Below are 25,239 nucleotides of genomic sequence, written 5' to 3'. Positions count from 1 at the left end.
CAAAAGTTAAATAGGAAGTTTGACGTCTCTATCAAACCTCGATCCTCCGATCAATATTGATAATTCGGGGTGACTCTTTGTTATTATATAATACATGCAATACATTATCAGGCGTAATGGTAGTCAAAAGTAGTACATTTAGCAACGTCGTCAATCTATCGATTTTGGGGGTGGTATGTTTGATACCTGTTCGACGAAGATATTTGGCACTAACCCTTGTCTGTGTTATAGTAATACCTTTGTTATAATAATTGCTTAGCAATATTAATGGATGCATAATAGTTGAATGTTAAGCCGACGAAAAACTCTATTTTAACGAACCTTTCGCAAATAATTTTGACGTGGTGCAACACTCAGTAAATAAATACATTTATATTCAGGTTGCAGTTATTGTTGTGCGTGGAGTAAGCAGCTAATTAAAAAATCATAAAAAATAAGTAATAGTCTAAAAATTTTGAAACAAAAAACAAATTGTCCATAAAAGCAATTTCTTCTTCGTTTAATGAATAATCCGATTCTTAATTGCGTCAAAATAACCACCGGCATGTTAATAGCATGAATCCATTTTAAAATAAATGTTTATAAATTTATTTACTTCCTACATAAAGATAATTTGCAAAGTTACCGTTTTTATGTGTTTTTTTTACTTTAGATACAAAAATATAGGGATTCATTCCAAACATTTTTATAATAAATATGTGACATTATAATTAGATGCGTGTTATTCGACTTTAATAATAGGTCGACACTATTGTAATATTAGATTCCTTCTCTAAATAGTAACTATTTACGACAATAATTAGCGTAGATAAATAAAATCCCATCTTTGCACTACCAAAATAGTTTCGTCCTCGTCTCCCGCTTTAAACCGATAAAGACCGCGAAACTAAACTTCTTGTCTTCCGCATACAAAGTGTTATTATTTAGTAAAAATATATTTATGGCTCTCGAAAACATAAATCATATTTAATATTGACAACTCCTGCTCTAAGTGAATTTCAGCATTCATTAAGCATATCACATTTTCTCTTTTTTATGTTATTTAAATTCATAACAATAAACTATAATGAAATCTGAAAAAAATTACAATGGTGATATTTTTTGTGATTTATTTTATAACACTATAATAATAGATAATATGCAACGACTATTACATCTTTCTTCTGACATATTTAATCATAGATAATTAAGGACCTGGAAGTAAGAGCATGTTAAATGACAATCGATTAGAGATAATAGGACATATATATAAATTTACCCGTTTACTTTAAAACATTTTTTTAAATGTTATACATATGATATTCGATAGTTTTTTGGCGACGGGAGGTGACGGGTGGCAATTAGACACAGATTGAGCCGTTGTAGTAGTATTTTATTTTAAAATTTAAGTTGCATGGTGTTTTACAAGTATAAAAGGCGCGGGCCCGCAACGGCATGCGAGCTCGCCAGTGTTGCCAAGATAAGTTATACCTAAATAAATACATATAAATAGGCCCCCTACAGTTTAAATCACAGTTTTTCAACCTGGGTTCCGCAAAAGTTCTAAAAGCATTTCTCGTTTATAATGATATAAATATGCTTTGTGAAAAAATAGACCTAACCTAGTCATTAATAACTTTTTATGTGTTACTTCGTATATTTTGCATTAATTTGTCTTTGTGTTTGTGTAATAATTGGTTTTGTATTTACATGTTTCATAAAAAATAAAGTTTTATTACGTATTTTTTTTTACATTCTAAGCCAGTGTTTCTCAAAGAATGATCTGCGATTACATTTTTTCTGGGGGTATTCTACCCCCACAGTTGTTCGTGATAAATAAAATAATGTTTATGTGGAGCTTGGGTAGATAAGCAGTTTGAGAAAAAATGTCTTAAATTATTATCTAAATTTAGGGTTCCTTGAAGAATATTATAAACTTGAATGATTCCAAAGACTGTGGACGGTTAAAGTCCCCTTGTTTAAAATCAATCGGATAATGATAAATGTAATGTTCAAATTTGTGTCAATTTTTGTAGATAAAGGTTTCGAGAAGGGTCTGAAGTAGAGTTCTCAAATATTCGTAGTTTTTAACTATTCGAATATTAAATAAAAGTCACAAAAATTTGCAACGCACACTTGTTTTTAAGATTAGCGTTAAACAATAAAAAAATAGTGGGCCTTTCCAACATTTTGTTTTGTTTAATCTTTAATGATGGAATTATGCGAATTTCGGTCATATTAGACACAGCCAACAAAAAAATTATTCATAAATGTTTTTCGAAGACATAAAATAATTTTTGTTGTTGAGAAGGAGCGTCTCTTTGTCGCGCATACAAAATAAAGGCGCATAAAGGATCATGCATTTTCGAGCGGAACTAGTCACTCGGGCATATAGAACGAATAAAAGACTACCTGTGATTCTCAAGTATACAAATTGTTTTAATTTAAGATTTTTTTCAAATTTCACTCGATATAGTATCAACGAATATGTTACGAATATTCGGATATAGTTAAAAATCGGGTGAATAATTCGATTGAGAACACTAGCCAAAAGTCTTTGATTGATTTTGATGTTTTCTATGAGAGTATTGATGGACTATCTAATTCTGGCCACTATCTAATTATAATAATGCAACAAAGGAAATTTATTTATTAATAAGTTTCTTTGCAATTACGGCACGTGTACAAAATACGCATTTTTAAACTGTAACGAAACAAGCCAGATGTCCTTTTGCGCATCTTTGAATTAAATTAAATTACGTTACATTATTAGGGGCTAGGTACATCTGCAAAAGACAACGGCACGTGTAACCTCCATATACGTACACATAAGTATGTACATACATATATACAATATAATTAAAAAATATACTAATATAACAACGCAATAAGATTTTAACAACAATATGAATTGAGTTGTTCTTAAATTTAAAAATCAAAGTTTTCGATTATAATCCTGGCTGGAGGAGTTATTATTAGTATTAAGTAACGTGAGAAAATAATGTCCCTAGAATACATTTATTTCAAGTCATGTATGCAGATCGCGATAGTCATGATTACGCGTGGAGCAGGTAGCTAATTAATAGAAAACATTTCTTAGCTGGAAAAAAAAAATCAAATATTTTTTTTAAATCTAATGGATAGTCCAACCGCGAATTGGACATAATTTAGTTAAAACATAACGACGGAATTTTTTCCTGAGGAATAGAGTAGTAACGTTCAAATTATTCGGTGTATGCAATAGCGCCATACAAACATGTGAATATAGTTGTATATAGAATATAGACTCACACACGCACACGTACCTATACTCGCGACCAAAATTCGTAGGGCTGGCTCAAATCAAACGTCTAATTATTCTTACAATTATATGTGCGAATTATATATATTTCCCGTACGAATACAATCGATGTTACACGTCTGAATTATTTTCTGTGACTGTAAGAGTTGGAGAGTCAGCTATTTTTATATTTATAAAAAATAATAAAATCGATCAATTCACGTCAATGGTTTTGAAAGCAACTACATTTTGTGTGCAAAAGTTATAATAATACCCGGGGGGAGGGGGGGGGGTAATGAAATAGTATTGGATTAATATATTTGTTCAGCTCGTGTTTTATATGTAATAGTCCCAATCAATCAATTATTGTGCATATACTTAGTTTTGGGACGGATTGTAACTTTTTAAATTAGTTCATTCCATCCAACAGGTCTCGAAGAAGCTGCGTGCACGTGCGCGCGCCCCCACCCCGCACGTGCATCTTCCCCGCCGCGCGCCGCTAAATGTTTAGTCTCGCTCTCTCAGTCAGCGTCGAACCGTCGCGCAGGTAGGGCGCGCCTCTTCGCCATGTCGTACGCTAACATCGACGCCTACGACGGCAGCAAGGCGTTCTCGTGGCTAGCCGACTACACCGGCTTCCCCATAGACCTGGTGAGTCCTTTTCCTCTCGGCGTATCCTGACGCATGGCTCCTCCCTTTTCGATCCGACTTCTTCTGTCATCTCCGCGTCTCCGCGCGCCGACGTCCGTTCGTCCCGTCCCGTCCCATCCCATTCCGTTCCATTCCATTCGCGTTTCGCTTTATTTTCATTCCTATTTCGAATCAGCGTCGGCCTCTCATACGTCCACGAGCAACAGTTTGTTTCATTCATTCAGCGGTTTGTTTACGTCTGCGGTTCTCAAACTGTTCGCGGATCAGCTGTTTCGCATTGTTCTCCTATTGCGCATTATTACATTCTGTCATACGCAGATCATCTATTATAATTAGCGATGATTTCATCTCGATCGCAATACTTTATATCGATGTGTAATTGTTTCCGGTTATGCTCAAAAAAATGTTATTTTAAAACTAAAAATTTTCTTCATTAACAAAAGAAATAAATTCAAATATTTTTTTGTTAGTTTTAAAACGTAGTTACTTGCTGGTCTTAGAACGAAGTTTTAAAATTAGTAAACGTCAAACTGGGGATCGCACACCAATAAAAAAAATGTGTTAGGATTAGGGATTATGAATGACAGATGGTGATGGTATGTAAGTAATAAAAAGGGGGAAATGTGTTTATTACTTAGGTATTCAGAAGGATATCGTGTTCTTAGACTATTTTAGTTTATATGATATGATATTAGTGACCTATTTAGCTCAATTTTTGTATGAAGTTAAATTTGCATAAATTAGTGTAGCGAAAATAACGCATATATTTCAATATTTCAACAATTTAAATAAGCAATATATAAAATAATTGTTCCGTAAACCGAATTGCTTGTACATTGCTGTCATAAAAATTTGAGAACTACGGATTTTTTTATAATTTACTTTAAATGCAATATAATATAATTATTAATTAATAACAACAGAAATAGTACGAAATGAATGATTATAACAAAAAATATTTCTTATTAATTTTATAAAGAGTATTGAGAGCCTCTGAATTAATATAAAAACAATCCACAAAGGCGAATAATATATAAAAAATATGTAAATTAAATTATTAAAACATACTAATACAAAAAAGTATTAAAATAAATCAGCAATAAAACGTTGAAAATCACAAAAAAAATTGTATAATTTACTGCAAATAAATTATAAAATAATAATAAATAAATAACAACAGAAATAATTATGAAAAAAAACGTAAAATTAATTCAGTCTCAGATACTAACAGATTAACAAATGTGTATAAATTAATTTACTACTCAAAAGGTTAACAGTAATTACATTATTATTTTGCCGCTACTCCTTTAGCATTTAAAAATGCTAAAACATTTTACGACTTCTTGGTTTAATTTGTCTTTGCATACTATTTCGTTCATTTAGTTTCGATATTGTTTAATCTCATCTTAAAACACATATTGGCACGACGATTGGATGCAGAATCATCCCTGAGTATAAAATCAAAATATTTGCAAGATAATTTTATAATTCACCGCATTCAATGCTTCGTGGATTTAAATGAATAACTTCCATTCCGAAATATATGAAGAGCCCACCAGATCATTCGACATTCGGAATTTTGAGACAGTTGCTTGAAGATATTCTTTACTGTATCTTTCGCCACCTTGCCCACGAACATAGTGCATAGTATTTATACATATATAATATTTTATTTGAACTGAAGAAGCTCATTATTAAAGTTTTTTATACATAATATGAATTAATCATCTGTGAGATTTGAAAAATATAGAAAAACTCAATATGTTATGATCGATATCCGAAACATGATAAAAAATTGTAAAACATAAAAGGTTTATATGGTATTCGAACTCAGATCTTTTGGGTATAAGTCACCGACTATACCATTGGTATAAATGTATTTCACGTTTATCAGTGTCACTATTCTTCAGTTCAAAATGCGAATTAGACCCGTTTCTTTGATTAATAACTGTTTTTTTAGCAAGTATATCACTGTATACACACCTTCTTTAAGCCACATATAATCGTTGTATTTATATATGTAATTGTAAACGTTTTGTGAAAAAGGTCTTAGAGCTGATGATTAATTGGTAGATGACTAATTGAAGAATATACAATAATATCGATTTTTATTCAAACCAAATTATAGACGAAAATTAACTGGCTAGAGAAGTTTCCATTAGTGGAAATTTTCTTTACATTTTATGCAGATGTTACGCAAATCTCTTTTTATTTGTTAAATATTACCGAAAGTTACAATCCACTGAGAAATTTTTGAATCGAGTATAGCTTAAGATATTTCTTAGGTGGCATAAACATCAAAAAATTATTGTTATACCCGCACTTCACTCTCCGAAAGTTGTCCTAGTGGAAGTTCGACCGAAGTCGGTCAAGGTCGCAGTTTTTCGAATAGCGTTCGCACAGCCGGGAATTTCATACGCGTGCACGCTTCTCAACCTCGCGTATTATAACTACGTGCGTGTTTTAAACACAAAAAAATTAAAGCCAAATGGAGAAAAAGGAGATGGTGGATGATTGCAATGCACCGGAATAGATCAATGTTAGTAAATAAGACATTTTATGTTGAATCGAGGCTTCACTGTCACTAATAAATAATAAACAGGAAACGTTCAAGTGTGCAACTAATGAATAATTTCTATTATTTTTTAAGGAAAAGTATGGAAAGTCAATTTGCTGAATTGAGATTTTATATACAATATATAGCTTAGGTCTTTCTCTTTATGATACATGCAAAATTGACTGCGGATTTTTGCGGTTTTTAACACATTGCATACCTTAAAAATGTATTATTCTTAAAAATGGGACGGGGCTTAGTCGCGAAAGTTACGACCTAAAAATTTGTTCAGAATCACCAAATATACACATATTTAAAAAAAAACGATACCGGGTATGATAAAATGCTAGTCAAATACTTTTTCTTAATATAAAACAGCAAATTTGTGACATATACAATTTTTTTTTTTTACGCTACGCGGCTAAATTTTTTTATTACGCTACGCACGGCCGTTAAACACGGAATTCCTCTTCCTCGGGCCTACAATTAAAGAAATGTTAACGTCAAATTTAAAATACAGTTTTGTAATGATTGTAATTTTTTAATAATATGGTTACCGTGGTAAAATCAGTAAACGTCAAATTGTGGATCGCGTACTAATGAAATAAAATAAAAATTTGTTTGGAATGACTAAATATATACATATTTAAAAAAACGATACCGAGTATGATAAAATGCTAGTCAAATACTTTTTCTTAATAAAAAACAGCAAATTTGTGACATATACAATTTTTTTTTTACGCTACGCGGCGAAATTCGCACGACCGTTCAACACGGAATTCCTATTCCTCGGGCCTACAATTAAAGAAATACTTTAAATAATTGTATTTTTTAGCACTTATAATATTATATATTTGACTAAGAGCACTTATGGAATCAACTAAAGTGGTGAAATAATTTTGGCCGTCCAGATCGGGCAAAAATACCAAACAGTGGCGCGATCGTGAAGACGCCCATATTAAAATTGAATCGTTCTATCTCAGTTTGCGATAAACCATCTCTATCTCTCTCTCTCGTCACGCGAGAGAGCGAAAGGGGAAGTATCTCGCCGCTCGCGCTCGAAGCGTCTTCGGGTATTACTTTCGGAAAGCGAGGGAATTTTTGGAGGCGACGAAGTCGGCCGCCTCGACCAAAATTACCCCCAGTTTACCTCCCGTTCGCGGTGACCTCGGAGAACTTGCGAGAGATTTTAGCGCGGGGACAACCGAGCTCGACCGAAGTAAGCCCGAATTTTCACATTATATTTCCCGTCCTTGGCCAACTGTCGCCTACTTTCGGAGAGTGAAGTGGAAGCTTTAATTTTTTATAGATTCCCATTATCCAAATTGTTACCAAATTACTCTGCGTGTTGATATTCCTTTCCGAAAACATTCGACGACGGCAGACATATCCACTTACAGGCAAAATTCCGATATTTTTTTATCTTATCTTTAGAAATTGCTCAAAAACTGCATTTTTATGGAGATACCATACCTATTTGTTTCATTAAAACATACTAAAAAAAGTCATCTGATTTATGTCGATATTTATTGCCACTTATTTGTCCTTTTTTTCTTTTGTACTAATAAGTTAAGAATGTTGAACTACTTTGGACGATAGTCGACTTATGGAATTATTATTATATCTTAATTTTCCATATTTTTTGTTTATTAAATCGTCGCAACTTTTTATTAGAGGCATTTTATTAATAATAATTTCACTCTAATACCAGTAATTTGTCGTTTTCGGCGACAGTTTGCGCTGTGCGTTCATAAATTCACACATCGCATTTGTAACATTGCTTTTTTACTGTAACTGAAGCTAAAAAAATATATAAAATGTGGATGGCGGATCGTGTATAGAACAAAATAAGCGCGCTATTGGGGCCTCAAAATGTTCTAGCCTGATAAAAAATATGATAATAAATATTGTATTTACTTTTTATATAATTGTAAAAAATATTTATCTAGTGAATTTCTGCAGCTAGGATAATTTGCATTTGAATAATATAGCATAAAGCTAGTTGTGCATTAACATTAAAAATCCATTAGTTTTTAGATATAATTACATTACAATTTAATAATAAATGAAACAGATAATATAATTGATAATTTGTATATACATAACTTATGTTGCGCTTTAAGCTTTCGAAAATTTTGATACCCCACCGACTGAATGCGAGAAGAGAGAATCTATGTTTCGCACACTTATCGAGTTAAAATTGATTTCGTTTATATGCGCTCATCTCTTGTTATAAATAGTTATTACTTAGAGCAGGAATATATTTTACCAGTTGAACACAGTCAGCCGATTTTTTAATTCAAGCGAAGTTGAATAACACACACCTGGTTATGTCACATTTTTTTGTTTTTGAATTAGCTCTATATAGTGTTATCAGTGAAAACTACTACCGTATAAATGTCAACAACAAGTTAGATAATATGATTTTCTAGCACACGGTGAGATACATTCCCTATAAGTGACGAAAGTGAGTGAGAAGAAGTAAGCGTGCGGAACGCATGTATCGATCCGTCAGTTATTCGTGTCCTCTATGACACATTAGTTCGTAGAATTCTTGAATCGAGATCTATAATTTGGAATCCCCGAATAACCAAATATTCCCTTTTAGTGGAAAAGATTCAAAAAAAGTTTTTAAGATACATTTACAAAAGGACATTTTGTTATTATCCGTTCTTATATCCCAGCGCCTTTCTCTTAGGAGCGTTGTGATACGATTCGCTGAGTTTTCGCAGAAAGTTGTATGTCGCTAAGCACTGAAGGGTGTTGTCGATAATCCAGCTATTGTTTTGGGTCCAGAACGTCTTAGAGAATCATGATCGCGTCCTCTTTTGAGGTAAGTTGGTGCTAGGACGTTCGCACTTGCCGATTCGTCTGTGGCTGTGGCCATCCGGCTCCTTAATACGCTGGCATTGCACATTGACCTGTTTAGTGTTAGCTACGATGAGCTGGTCCAGTTCATATCATTTATTTTATTATTTTATGTATATTTTTTGCGTGTATTAAATAATACAATTAATGTTTTTGACCATCGTGACGCATTGGAGTAACCTGTTGATGGTGTTAATATAATCTAAATAAATAAATAATATATTTTTGGTGGCATATATTTTTATTTTAGTCAATGTTATCATTTATATGAATATTTAAGACAGCTGTATGCAATACTTCGCTTGAAATTACAACATATGTTATTTGCCACAAAGATAGAAGGAAAAACTAACATGAATAAAAAATATGCCCTATTAGATTATTTTGAAGTATATTATTCTTAAAATTTGAGACATGACTTTTTTTGAAATTTGACAAATTCAGGTTAGTGTTTATTTTGTGGAAAATAGATATACGACAAAGGTGTATTTACATTAGAATTGATAAATATCTCGCTAATATCGAAAAATTTACTTTGACTAGTTGTTATCTATCGGCATGATTAAATATTGAAGCAATGACCCACTTGTTAAATCTCGTATATTGGATTCGTCGAAATGTTTACACCAATTACAGCTTTCAATGAAAACCTACCACGATTTTGTTGTCGCAATCTACTTTTTAGTACAAAACATAGTTTAGTTACTTGCAATTGACCTATTGTTAAATTTGTTATCAATTTGATCAATTATAGTTTTCCTCGATATAATCACCGATAACTTTTTTTCATTATCGGTTGCTAATTTAAATGCATATTATTTTTTACTGTCTTGTTATGACATCATAAACATAGTATATGAATTAACTCATTATAAGTCACTAAAACCACAAGCATTATACATATGTGTGTAAATAACAATAGTCTCATTTCCTGTATTGTGTAATTTCAAGGTTTCGTAACGAACGCTTCATTTTTTTTAATAAATGAAAATAATCGTATAGTGGCAAATTAAGAGAAATACATATATCTTATTCATCATACGTAGCTTTAGAAATTATCTCTGCACACGATTTTCATTTCGCTGCTCGCTCATAAAAAGATCGCATTCTTCGCCAGTGAAGATAAGACCAGTCGCGACGGAGGAAATTATTTTCGATTGAAATTATCGTTAAAAATGGACTATTCCTGATCGATCCCGACGCACGGCGTTTATCTCGAGAGTTAAATCTTTGGCAAACATGGCGCTAGAGAATTCGCGAGATAAAGACGTAAATTTACATTACTCAATTAGCTTGCGTGATGTGATAAAAATATTTTTATAAATTAAAGTAATTTTGGAATTGAAATTCATCGCTTGGGAGAGATTCCTCGAGGGGTATTATATTGGTACTAAGTACTAATACATTGCCACTAAAACTTGATGTTTTCAGTCATATTATATGAAATTGAAATAATTGACATTTTTGTAAAACACGCAACTGGCCTCTCTTATCGCAAATAGCTCACCACTCGAATTTTTAATCTGCACGGTACAGGTGTACAACAATTTACAGTTTAGTTTTTTGCGTGTTGAATAATAGTAAATAATGACTATCGTCCTTCAACAATCGAACGATTAAATTATGGCATAAATTATATGACATTGAATTTCGCAGTAGGCATGATGATTGACATAATTGAACTAGTGCTTATGAATCAAATTCTTATTCGCTTTTGAATGGCAGGAGTTCGAAAGGTCCTTGTAATGAATATTTACATTGACAATTTCTGGAATTTCAAAAATCAAGGTTCGGCTCTTTTTTTTTTTGCATAATAGTTTTGTCTTAAAAATGCATTATAAATCTCTCCAAAAATCATCATATCTCCAAGATTTTCAAATAAATAAAATAACAATCAACATCATGCTAAATTCGCATGAGCGTCATTCCAAGTCATTTATTGTATCGACCGGGTGGTAATTTTACCAATAAGGACAGACAACTTATATTAGTACATGTAGTACATTTGTATTTAAGTCGTCGCTCAAGTATTTCTATGGTACGATCCGTTTTAGATTGTTCTTAAAAAACTTGAGTCCGTTTTGTGTTGTATTATATCATTAACTCGCAAGTCAAAAACCTACATTTGTGGTTCTAAAAAATTCGTTCCAGGAATTTTGATATTGAATATACGGACGGGTTTTTAGTGAGGATGTTAGGGCTGCCAATCAAAGCAGGTCCAAGATTAACTATACAGAAGCCAGCACAAAGGCTCAACGCATCAGTTATTTAAAATAATTAAATAGGAAAAGTGTTAATTTGCAGAATATGGATATGTCATTGAATATTTTAATATATAATTTATACTATGTTTTAAAAATATGATCCTGCTATCCTTACCGTTATTACTACCTACTTCCGATACGAGAGTATTGGTTACAGTATATTCAAATCGAATTTTGGTCAATAGTATTGTCACTTCTCAGAAGTCAAAAATCCACGTCAAAAGAAATAAAATCGTGTCGGCACGATTTTATTTCTTTTGACGTTATAAGACAATTACCTAAATAATATTTTCAAGGATAGTCAGGTAGTGGTCCCAACATCTGGAGCGGGTGCAGGGTATACCCTAAAATTATAATTATATACAAATAATTTTTGTGATTAAATAAATTGAGTGGATTCAATAAAAAAAGTTTTTGTCAGGTTATGGTTTAAAAGTTATTTTACTGATTGCTGGAACACATTGATTTTTTTCGTTTGACGTAATGACCTAATATACTATGTGTAAGCTTTTCAAATGATGCGGATCTCTTGTCTTTGCAGTTCAATTCGTTGAGGAATGCGCACTTGTTAAGCTGAGCGACCATAGCTATGGTATATTGCTGATAAAAGCTTTATGTTTGTATGCAAATTACACGTGAATGTTTTAATCGGCTTCATAAGTTCACCTTAAGTCTACCTCACAGTAGATTGTGGTTTCCGACCCTCGTTCTAAACGTTTCATATTATCTAAACACGAGTGCTATTTTATATTATGCACATACGTTTAACGCGTTGCGCAGTGACCATTTAAGTGCCAATAGACGCTAATTGGAGACGTTATTATTTCAACTACACCTTTTGTTGATCGTCAACCTCACTCGTTGACTGGAAACGGAATAGTGTCAAATACGTGACGACTGTCCACGCGTCGCGTTGTCTATTTTCGAATTTCGCCTCCTTTTCGGGAGGCGCTGGACTGCAGCTTATTTATAGTCCATTTATAAACAAACAAGACGGAAATATAATATGAACCTCACATTCGAACATATTTTATTCCGGTAATGAAACGAACGCCAGACCTTGAAGAAACAAAAAAAAATTAACTCGTTCTAATCGGTTTGACTGTGATGTGTCGCGCTGTTACAATCGGATGTTCAATTGGACGAATATTCGTTTGTTTGCGGTCACTGCACTCTTAGTCCGCGAACTAAAAGTTAACCGCGATTACGCACAAAATCAAAAGTAAACAAAAGTTGCTCCTGTACAAGTTTCAAGTTGAATACCATGACAAAACTTATTTGTGGCTCATCTCATTTTTTTTTATATGTAAATGCACTCGCTTTGAATACTAATCGTTTCTAATGCGCGGTCAATATTGTTTAGAGGCCCTCAAACTGTTATGAAATAATACATTTAAGTACTCGTGTTGACTACTAATCGTTTTTATTGCGCGGTTCAAATTAGACGCAATACCGGAAGAGTCTTAGTTGTACGTTGAATAATATCTACTCTCCCCTCTATATTTTCAACATAAATGCCGAGCGTTGGATAATTGAAACGGAGAAAGTTGTCGGGACTATTACACGCAGATGACACGACACTCATCTCCCGCATATGCTTGATCTTGTGTGTTGAAAGTTAATGTAGTGCTGTAATTCTCGATGAAATGTTATCATTTTACGTTGTGAAGGTTTCGAGGAAGGTCTAAATCAGCGATGGCCAAACCGTGTCCGGCGGGCCACAAGTGGCCCACTTGTAGATTTTGAAATTTCTATATGTTTTACATTTTTAAACCAAATAATTATTATATAATAAAAAATAAATGTTTTTAACGAACGATTTTAAAAAATAATAAAATATTATATCTTAATTGTAAGCTTTTTGTTTATTTTAAATAACAGCTTACAATCATATTATTATTAAATTGTAAAATATGTATGTGTGTTATTTATTTTAAATAACAGCTTACAATCATATTATTATTAAGTTGTAAAATATGCAAAGACATGCATTATTTTATTTGGCCCACCAAGGAATTTCAGTTGGGCACCACTGGTCTAAATCTACAATGACTTCTTAGCTTCCAGATTCAAAGTTTATTGCGGATGCTTTAGAGGCGAATTTGAGATGTTTTCTAATACAACTATCGGTAACTCTAGTTTCGAGGTTTGTTGTTATAAACGATATTATCGGTGGTATGACTGACCGTTTGGTACAATTATTTAACAATTGCTTCCGGAACACAGATTCTTCCCATATAAAAATATTATGAAACATAATAATATTTAATCGTATGTTAAATACTGTGATATATAAAAAATTTGAACCAATTTAAGGCTGATTTTGGACTATATATAATTTTTAAATTATTTACAACCACATAATATATACGGAATAAGTCGAAACTCTTTTTTACGTGATTGTTTATGTAGAATGGATATTTATTTTCACCTATACTTTAATTATAATATATTGTTAATGAACTTTCTCGAAAAATAACTGAATTTCTCCATGAATATTGATTTATTTATTGTACAGTAGTGCTCTGGCTTATACAATGCACTTGAGTTCAATGTACCTTCCAGTCCTTGATCCTCTTAATAATGCAGAGCGAAATCAGACTTTTAGCGTTTGTCTAATACAGATCTTATCAGACTCTGATAAGATCTGTATCAGACTCTTATTGTCAAAGTAAGGTCCAACGGTTTTAAGAAATTTTCAATAGATATAAATAATCACTTTGTTTGTTTTGTCGACTGTGGTCCTAAAAAATCGCTCTTTGAAATACCTCAATAAAAATTACTTCAGAAGCGTGGGTGCCACCAGCTGCATGGACAGTTGCTCGTCTTATTGACACCACATTCAGTGTATTATCTACAGTACAGCTAGGCATTCTGATTTCTCGAGATTTCTCGAGAAATTCTAATGAATGAAAAATATATGTAATACAGTAAAGTAGGGCAGAAACATTATTACATATTATTCTTAAAATAACCTTTTAAAAACACATGCCATCTAATGTAGAATCAAACATCCTTGAAACGTTTTTTTCAACAAAAATTTCGGCCGTGGAAAAAATCCTCTTGTTTTGTGTTGATCTTGGTTTAATCGACAACAAGACTTCAAATAGGCTCTCAATTATTTGCTCTCTTACTCGTCTGTTAAAATATTTTGAATTCCTTCTATATTAATCAGTAAGATGTTGATTTTCTTACAGTACTCTCTGTAAGACTAAAATGATTTTTTCTCTATTTGTTGCGCTAATGATAAATTTTCAATTTATTAAGTGGATTTTAACGATTTAATAGAGTCGCGAGGGTTTTAAAGAATAACTAAAGAAGTCATTCTTTTTTTGACTGGTGAAAGATTTTGGATTTTGCAAATATTTGATTAATAACATCTTGTTGAAATTTCGAGCTTAGCTCAGAATTGATATTTTTCAATTGTTTTAACAAAAAATTAACTATCAATAATAATAGTAAGACAAACGTCAATAACAGCTGTTGCTACTTTACAAAAATAATATAAAAAAGCTTTTTGGGTTATCGAAAAAGAAAAATAGCCCTAGATCAGGAGCGGGTGCGTAGATCACGAAAGCAAAGATAAAGCCGCTGGCCGGTTAGAGTTATTACTTTAACTAGCATCGGTTATAAATAAATCGCAATCACCTTTTAAGAAGTATGTATATTAGGCATGAATGCACATGAAGTATGCATATAAGGCATGCATCGTTATAAAAAGAGCAGTGGATGTAAACTTTTTAAAAATATTTGCTTATGTAATAAAAAATGTTTAATTTCTCAATAAATTCTTGAGAAGACACTAAGCACAACATATGGATATTCATTAACGCGTTCTATGAAAACTTTTCCTAAAACGCTGAATAAAAGCGGTTTATGAATATGAATGGTTTTAAGAACTTAATGAATGTGACGCATGTATGATGTTTGAAATAAAATTTAATTTAAAAAAAGAATATATAACCCAGAAAAAGCTATTTAATTTTTAAATGATCGGCGATGTGGCTTCTGGAGCTGTGGGACCTCTCTCCGTAGATGCAATTCTATAGGTAGTAGTCTCTGGGAGCACCGATGGGAGTCACTCTCTTGAGGATGCTATATATTTGAACTTGATCAGCCAGGGGCGAAGCCCCGGTGTTTCGGCGACGACCAAAAATCTATGTTTTCATTACTTCCTAAGGAGTAATTATTATCTGATTTCGAAAAGCGTGGACATGTTATCGTCACGAATCATTTTGTTAAAGCATAATAATGTTTTTTTCCTAAATTTTAAAGTGGTGGTTCTAAAAAAATCGCGCCGAAGACGAAATTAGAGCGACCTTTTTTGTTGAAGGCTTATAACTAATAAAGCAGTTTTGGAACACTTTAAACAGTTTGAAAACTTACAAAACTTGACAATTGGGTCAAAGAAAACCAAACAATTCGGTGTTATTTTATATGATCTACGTTTTTTTCCCTCAACAAAAACGTACGATTAAAAATGGATCGTTTACAATAGTTTCGTCAAAATTAAGCCCTGAAGCATTTAGCTTTTTTGAACCTTGGCATCAAAAAAGCTAAATGCTCATAACAAATCATAAAGGTCCTATTCTCTTGCACGACTGCATTTTTCTTCTTTTCTCGTTAAAGTTACTAGAATTTATATAGTAATATATCTGAATTTATTTCTAGTATAATATCTGAATTTATTTCTTAGACGCTACTCATAGTATCATTTTCAAGTCTTAATTATAATATTTTCTTAGCAACATAAGGATAATACTACATTATATATTGAAAATCATTGAAGAGAGTTGCTGAAGTTTAATTTTGGTTAGACCTCAGATATTTGTATGGCGAATAATGCTAAGACGTATCTCAGAAAACTATGGAGCGATTCTAGAAAGTTTAATGAGAGACTGATCTCGATATTAAAACTATCCACATTCTTATACGGTGAGTAAGAGAGAAATTTGAATACTTCGTATTCTTTGGACTGTGAGTAGAAAACGATACCATAATACGTATTCATGTAATTCAAAAGCAAAACATTAAATTATTCGATGATATATCCGAGTTACCGGATCGTAAAATGAAAATTCCGACTAAAGAGCGAAGTGAAGGTCCTCCCAAAAAAATAATGTCCTAAGATTCTGGATAAAGCATATGAATCTTGACAAAGAAAAAGTTGTGAAACAACTGACTATTTTTATTACTCAACGTACCACTGTTGAATTTTAATCGCTCCTAAATCAAAGCTCAATTGTCTATTTTTATAGAAATGTTTGTGGATTCCCCGTTGTTTTCATTCTGGATCAATTGAGCGTTTCGCCCTTGATTATTCGACTCACCGGTTCCCAACACTCGGCTCACGTTACGGAAGGAGATTGGCAGAGTGCCGAGCGTTGGAAATATTTTCGAAGGAACGAAACCGATGACCACACATAGGCGAATTTGGAAAACCGGTTCGAACCGATCCGGTGTCTGTTTGCCTAGTAAAACAATATACGTCTCTCTCTCACGACTGCGTCTTTTTTAGAATCTCAACTTGATCACGCCATAATTTTAGTAAACATTCGATAAGTGCACTTTTACATTAATATATCCGTAGATGATCGGTTGTGGTTGGGAATTTAACGGTAGGCGTTCGACGATCGACTTATTATGTACATATAGTATTTATAGTTCGGTAGGGGAACGAGTTTCTTCTTCGAATCATTTGTGATTTTAGTCTAAAATTGTCGCCGATGAGTTTCTGCGAGGCGTGACGCCAGCGCATTTTTTTTGCATCATACAATTATGAGTTGCTGCAACTAAACAGAAAGTGAACTTTTTTATGTATTTGATTACTAAATCAGTTATAACGCAACACACGTGTGTGCTTATCTAAATAAATAAATGTCATTTGAGACGATTTCTCTTAGATTTATAACACATGTTTATTTAAATTGGTATGACACGAAAAAATCTGACGATTATCTCTAGTGTTTGGAGCTTTGTAATCGTGTGTGCAAAGGTTACGACATTTTGCTTAAAATGTCGAAAGGGGGGAGGACAAAATAAAATACTTATCGATGTTCTCTTATAAAAAAATATTATTTTTTAGTCAAGTGTTTAGCAACTTTGAACGATATAAAAAGGTCACTAATGTTTCTTTGATTCGTTACTTTGTGACAAAGTTCACTAATAGTCGATGCAATCGTTGCGCAAACACAATTATCACTTGTTATCAACTATTTTTATGTGATTTATTTTGGTTATAAACATATTTTTTTACTAAACAAGGTCACAATCATTCGATCGATTAAATAGCAAACTTTTTAAAACGCATGATATTTAATCCGTAAAAACAATAGTTCTCATAAAAATGGTCACAGCTTTTGCGTCAAAAATAAACACAAGTCGCAGTATTCGAAATAATTATCCATGGTTTTGTTGACTAACATCTTGCTTTTCCTTCCACTCCTTCCATTGTCAATAATATTTGCTTTTGGCCAGAACAGTGACAAAATCTCAGGATGCAGAAATACAAGTAGACGTAGTATATACTGATTTTGAAAAGTCTTAGACCTCGATTGTTCAGATGATCTTTCAGGTTTTGGGATTAAAGGGGTGTGACTTTGCAGCCAGATTATTTAAATATTATTTCAATAAATTAAAGTGTAAGTAAATTTTCAACCTTAAATTATACAAAAAATCATATTACAAGGCTCAAAGATTCATGACACTTTTAGGTGCCCAATGCATACTGACTTCTATAAGTGTCATCCGTGAATAAAGGGTTAGAAACGGTCCAGATGGTTACTCCGGCGATCGTTAACGTAAGAGTCAAAGAACAATAGTAATGTGCGCAGGGCAGAGTGTATTGTCTAGCGCGCGTCTTTTTCAAATAAAGAGTAGTTTTTTTCGTCTGCACTTTTCGGTATTGAGATTCTTTTTATTTTTTATGAATTGGTAATAAAAAAAAATCGATAAAAAATTGTCAAAGTCCAACTGAATGAATTTATATTGAATAAAGATGTAGTAACTATTATCGTCTTCATTTTTTTGTGGAAATATAATATACAAGCAGGTCAAAATTCGACTATAATAACGATCAATAATGACTAACCCATTTTTGCCCCCCCCCTCCCCTCCAGAAAAAGTTGCAACGACGACACTTTGAACAAGCGTGATTATTGACAGCTGTCTGATTTACAGTGCTTCCTACATAAAAAATTATATATATTTCGTGTTTCAAACAATAAGGAGCTTTTTAACAATCTTCCTTACATTCAGGTACTTCTAAAAATATTTAATACGCTGATCCTTTATTGTGTTGTCTACGAGTACTAATAAAATTCAATAAGACGGCTATATACAAAAACCTTTTTGTCCCATTTATTTCTTCACTATTGTCGGAAAAAATATTTTTGAAAATACTGGCGACAAATCTTTCTTCTTTTAAAACAATAAGTCTAGAAAATCATCGTCTTTGATCAAACGCTTCTGAATGACTCCTAAATTTTTATACCAGTTACGATTTTCAGATTGAAGTGTGAAAAATTGTAAATCTGTCTGTTTAAAATGTGACATATTTTTTTCTAAAAACATTTATGTGCTGGAGATGTGATTTATTAATTTAATATTTATTTTAGAATAACTAACTACTTTTAAACAATATGGGAATCGTCGTTCTAAGCCATGGAACTATCGTTTTCAGCAAATAAAATTTACATATTTGAGAAAAAATATTATGGTAATTCATTTTTTAATACCGATAGTACCGAAGGTCTTTATTGTCCCAAAACCAAATGAAGATTCTCTCTACACGTAAACGGTGTATGCGAAAAATCTTACAAGATATGTTTATTATGATATTACGTTTCACTTTAACGATTCGTTATTTATTCGAATCTTTATTGCCACTTTAGATAGCAGCATTCTTGAATCATGATATATAATTTGGAATCCCTGATTAATAAAATATTCACTCTTAATAAAAAAATTCAGGAAAGATTATTTAGATCATTTGTATGAGGATATTATACATTATTGTATCACGCCTATATTTAAGTTTTCGCAAAATGTTGTATGTTGCAAAGCATTTCTTCAAACTACTGAAAGCTGCTGTTGACAATTCGACTATTCTCAATGAATTTCAGTTTTGAGTCACGATCGCATGTCTATTGCCATCTAGTTCCTTAATAGGTATATTTAGTGTCAGATACGAAGAGCTGGTCCGATTCGTATTATTTAATTCATTTTTTATGACTTTTTCTTTATGTACTGATCATAAATAATATATTTTTTTAATCCTCTACTATATAACATTAAAGTGATTTTATATATAACGTTATTTATAACGTACATTCGATTCCGTTAACCCATTTAATTTGCGAAATCATTACATAAACGAGCATTGTGTTTGACACGTTAGATTTCACACCGATATTGAAAAGTAAATGACCGTAAAATACACAATAGGTCATTGTTTCATTGCCAATTTACCGTACTATGCGATTATTGTTAATAAACACTCGATAACTAAAGCACAGCACGTTCTGACTGATAAGTGTGTTGTTATGTTATGTTAACAACTTATTAAATAATATCTAATACAAATAAATAAATAAATGTGTCAAAATTAGCCGAATTAACTTGTCGAGATAACCGAGATGTTTTTGTGTTCCAGTGTAAACAAGATGATCTGCGATCTGTAGCTCTAAATTAATGTTGAAGATAAGTGTTCCGCAAACATCAATCTTTTAATTATGATTGATTATTGAAGCTTATTGCTAGTCTTTTTTTAATGTTATTTAAATATAATTTGCTACTAAGTATAATATTTAGTTTTCCGTTAATATCTCTGCTTCGTACATGTCGTAACAAAGTTCGAGCTAATTCCTGGTGGCTCCAAGTGGCGACTGGCTTTGACCAAAATTTAATCATTGAAGTGGAAAGTCTGCTCGTCTGTCTTATATATGATTTTTTTCTCAAAAGTTTGTTAACCTGTGGTCTTTTATCACGAATTATTTAAATGTGTTGATGCTTTTGTCATACTGAAGATATTTGATGAACTGCCAAAATCCAGTTAGTCAGTCATTAGTTTAACCATGCACTGAAGTGGATGGGTGGAGAACATGACAGGTATATGAAATATTTAATCTTGAACAGTTAACCCGGATTAAATTTCCGTTTAATTGTGGATATGCTACGCGCTAAAACTGCATCGTTCCGTGGCGATGCGAGCGGTGATGCGTGTCGAGGTATGCGTATACATCTTGCAGTGGGTACTGCTCTTTGGTGAACTCTAGAGGTCGAATCGCGCCTACGGTTAACGGCACACGACACGGGTGATTCTGTCGATTCTTCTATCTGATAGATGGGTCGAGACCTTTGCGGTCTACTACGATTAAAGCCATCGATGCGAACGTTGCGCAGTGGTTATCGCCGCCTGTCACCCGTAGCCATCATCGCCTCATGTAAATAACGTAACTCAACACTTCCTGTTGTAAACGTGCGGGCTTTCAAAGGATGACACGGTCAACTCGCGTCTGGGTACCAACAGTAATCTAGGGCGGGGCAAAAGAGCAGACGAAAGCGATTACTTATTGAAATAAATATAGCAATAATTAGTTGGCGACGTTCTGCTGGAATAATGAGAGAAAATTGTCGGTTTGAGGTGCTCCACAATGTTATCTGACTGATATGTGTATCGCTAGTTGCTATAGAGCTAAAATAAAAGCCGCTTGGTATTAATCTGTGATTTAAAACTGAATATCTCAGTATCATATACATACTCTCTTTATTAAACGCTATATTTTATCATTACCCGTTCGACCCAATTTTTGGTTTTCGTAGTTCTCTTCCTTCCTTTTTCCACCGTGTCTAGCAAGTATTTGAAACTAGATAATTGCAGTCTAGTTATTGAAGAATAACATATTAATGTCAGTGTGTCTCGCGTTTCATGGAATCCATTCTATTCCACTCCAATACCATAACAAAAAGGTGTCGTTTTTCAGATCTCGTTCAAGATTCCTCTCCATATAATTTCATGATTAGTATGCTGTTAAATCACCGAAACATGATTAAATATGGAACACCAACTAAACGCTTAAGGTCGTGAATCAGCATTGTTCTCAATTTCGCCAGCTACATTATTTATAAAAAGTGATCTAACTTCAGTTTCCGAACTTTAAAAAAACACAAATTTAATGATATCTTCAGATTTTTTTATTAATCGAACATAAATTAAACGGCCGTCTTATGACCATTTGCAGCAACAGATCCCTTCTACGTAATTTTCGATGATTTCGTACATTTCAGATGTTGGTTTTTAGGTGCTACGCGTTACGGATTTGTCGGCGTGTACACGACTCTTTGGTAACCCCACAAAAAAATCTAACGGCTGTAAATCGCATGATCTGGGCGGCCAGTTGATGTCACCGAAACGTGAAGTAATGTGACCATGGGACTTTTTACACAAAACATATTTTTCAAAAATGACTCATATTTAAAAAAAAAGTAAGGCACAATGACGCCGCTTGACCACAATGCGCACCCCAATCACTTTTTGGACATGTAATGGTCTCTCATCATTAGGAGTTTCCTTGCTCCGTATTCAACAATTTTGCTTATTAACCCCTTCCCTTGTCGACTCACAAGCGTTCTGCTGCTATAGCAATACCAATATGATTTTTGCGTCGAATTTTAAAACTAGGCTTGAAACTACACACATATAACATCCAATTGGTGCAAAATTGAGCTATCTGCCATACATCCAATTTTACTATACCGATGGTGAAGGAAATGTTTCGTAAGACAAACTGATATTTCTTGACTTTTTAATGAGTTGTGTGTACTTGATTAATCCAGCCACAATAACCCAAATAAGGACGAATATTCGTCAAAAGATATCCCACGCGCTTAAAGTCTTTCAAATGCTAGTTTTAAGAAATGCCAGCGGCGGGATGGTGAACATTCAGATGACATTATTTTTAAAACACAATTTTCCCAATTGTGTTCTTTCAATGAAACAAACATTCATTATCATAAGACCCCCCAATAACACGGTAAATTTGAGTGCCCGTTACTTTATGTGTGAGCGAGCCAGAGGTAGGATACTTATCTTACCACACGCGCTTGATTCGTATGTACGTATTGCAAAAATTGTATGAGTATTTTCTAGCTCCCCAACTACACGCACCCAAATAGCACATCCCCAATTTACAGTGTTATTTGGGGTCTACTGTAGTTTTTCTTATTGAATTTCATCTTGTTTGCTACAAATATTATTACTGTTTCAGATCGGTACCCAAAACTTCATATCTGTTTTTTTTAATTTACTTCATTTGTTTTTTTTTTGACTATCCGATAATATTATCTTTTGTCATTTATTTTAAAAACTAAATTCAATTTTTTATTTTTTACATTTTATAAGGTATTGAAACGTGTTTTCTTATTAGTAGTTTTGCTTTTGTTTTGATTATACAGGGGAGGAGACTAACGCCCCTGCTATATATTTTTATTTTTTAATATTTTTGTGGTACGGTTATTTAAAAGTACGCATTGCTTCGTTATTTGCGTCAGCATGATAGATGAAGTTCTATTGTCCTGCTACTACGATTTTTTGTATTAGCATGGAACACATATCCATTGGTTTTTTTTCACATTTAATGGCTTTTGTAAAACTACGTATTGTCTTAAAGAAACAGCACTAATTTGTTGACAGTTGTACTGAATCAATGACTGGATTTAATCTTATTTTATAACGAAGCATATTCTTTTTTATATGACTCTTCGAAAATTGCTTATTATGCTCTAGAAAAAAAGTCGAGATACTCTAATATTTTGTTTACTTACCTGATAACAACAATAAATAATGAATATTATTCAAACTAATAATCTATCTCTTCTATAAAAACATAAGATGATATTAGTGGAACAAATCGATAACCAGGTTAATGGCTTTTGCTATGGAAATGAATAAAAAACATTATACCGTTAAAATATTTTTTATGTAAAACATTACATCTTCAACAAAGTTAAATAGAATTCGTATATTACCTGTTTTGGACAGTTTTAATAATATAATACACGTTTTTTACAATTGGATACTACTTTTTTTCAGTTCATTTGCAAACAAATGGTTAAAATATTGACAATGACGAAACGAGCAGAAAAAACTCGTTTCTGTATTTTTTCTATTTTACCGGAAAATCTCGGGGCTTTAAAAGTAAATCATAATAGAAAATGGATACGTTTTCATTGTTAATACAAACTTTTTACTGACCCAGAATTTAAATCATAAGTTCTATGGTCATTTTGCTAATGATTAACTATAACGCTCGAAGTAGTAATTATTATGTACGGTGTCAGCGTGTGCGAGCTAATAAATCAGTGCCACGATGTGTCAAATTGCAATTCGCACCGATCGAGTTATTATTGCACAGTATTCGTGAGTCACGACATATCTTAACGGTTTTCTTTCTTTGCTTTGAATCGAGAAGATAGCTTTTGTGTTGGGTTATCATACGCTCGACGTTATCAGAAGTAGTATGAATGAGAGATTCAAAGATACTTTCATAGGAGGACATCGATTTTGAAAGACCTCTTTGGAAGATTTGACCCTAATCGGTTCGTTCAACCACCAGGTGATATAGTTCTGTTTCGTTGCACTTCGCTTTGCATAAGAAAGCAAATAGTGTGGAAAACGAATATTTCTTCATGAAGCGTTGGATAAAATTTTGTTTGATAATAAGCTTCGTGACGAGCGTTAAGATTTTATATTTTAGTGGAACGTGTCAAACGTATAATGTATAAGCCGAAAAATCAGGTTTGAAGTTGTTTTTACCTTGCTTTTGTATTATAGTGAGATATTTAATACCAATAACCAGATTTTCAACAAATAATGACATACATAGCTGTTTTTAGAAAATACTATTTTTTTTACATATATATATATTTTAGTATTTAATTAAATTAAATATAAAACACACACCACAATTAATAAAAACTCGAAAAAGACTAGAGATTTATGTGAAATTTATATTAAAAAAATTAATATATTTTGCTCTAATATTTTGAAAGCAATATTACGATTTTTTGTAATAAAATTATATAATTTTAATTTTGTTTTATTTTTTATTTTATTTTTTTTACCATCTTTACTTTTTGTTTAGTATTATATTTTGTTAAGCGGAGTTAGGATTATTTTATTTTAATAAATAGCCGCTATTTTAAAACAAGGTGGTGGGTCGGGCTGACTAACTGTCCGGAAAAAACCGCAAGAATTAGGTAGATTTATGTATTATATTTCAAATCGTTACAAACGCAACAAAATATTTCGCTAAGAATGGCGACAAATGCGCAATGGCTTGTCCGCAACTCAAACATTCATAAAGTGGATACTTTACGCGACCACTTCGATAAACTAAACGTTAATTACCACAAAATAAATCAAAATCATTCTAATCCGTTAATTAAAAAACATTAAATAACATAAAATAACTTTTAAAAAAATCGCTAGTTAATGATTGAAACGCGGGTTTTTTTGCCCTCAAAAAATAAAAAGGATGATAAGTAAATAAATTAAATAGTTATCCAGATTAATGACTCATGCCAAGAAACTGGGAAATAAAATATTAGACACTATATATGTATTATATATAAAAAATTGTAAA

At 32.4% G+C, this 25,239-nt stretch overlaps 1 protein-coding gene across 1 annotated transcript in view; it reads left to right on the top strand.

The window, feature by feature from the left end:
- Positions 1 to 3,768: 3,768 nt before the first annotated feature.
- The window catches only part of oys (lysophospholipid acyltransferase 6), a 30,910-nt gene continuing 9,439 nt past the window's right edge, over positions 3,769 to 25,239 (top strand). Inside the window, exon 1 of the mRNA XM_088202191.1 lies at positions 3,769 to 3,910. Within this exon, the coding sequence (XP_088058317.1) occupies positions 3,827 to 3,910 (84 nt within the window). The 5' untranslated portion in view covers positions 3,769 to 3,826. The remainder of the gene's footprint in view (positions 3,911 to 25,239) is intronic.

This window comes from Plectrocnemia conspersa, unplaced genomic scaffold (genome assembly GCF_051122295.1).
Source record: "Plectrocnemia conspersa isolate PC_06_02 unplaced genomic scaffold, ASM5112229v1 ptg000013l, whole genome shotgun sequence".
Lineage (NCBI taxonomy): Eukaryota > Metazoa > Arthropoda > Insecta > Trichoptera > Polycentropodidae > Plectrocnemia > Plectrocnemia conspersa.
Note: the sequence above shows the minus strand (reverse complement) of the source record. Positions and strands in the feature narration are given on the sequence as shown.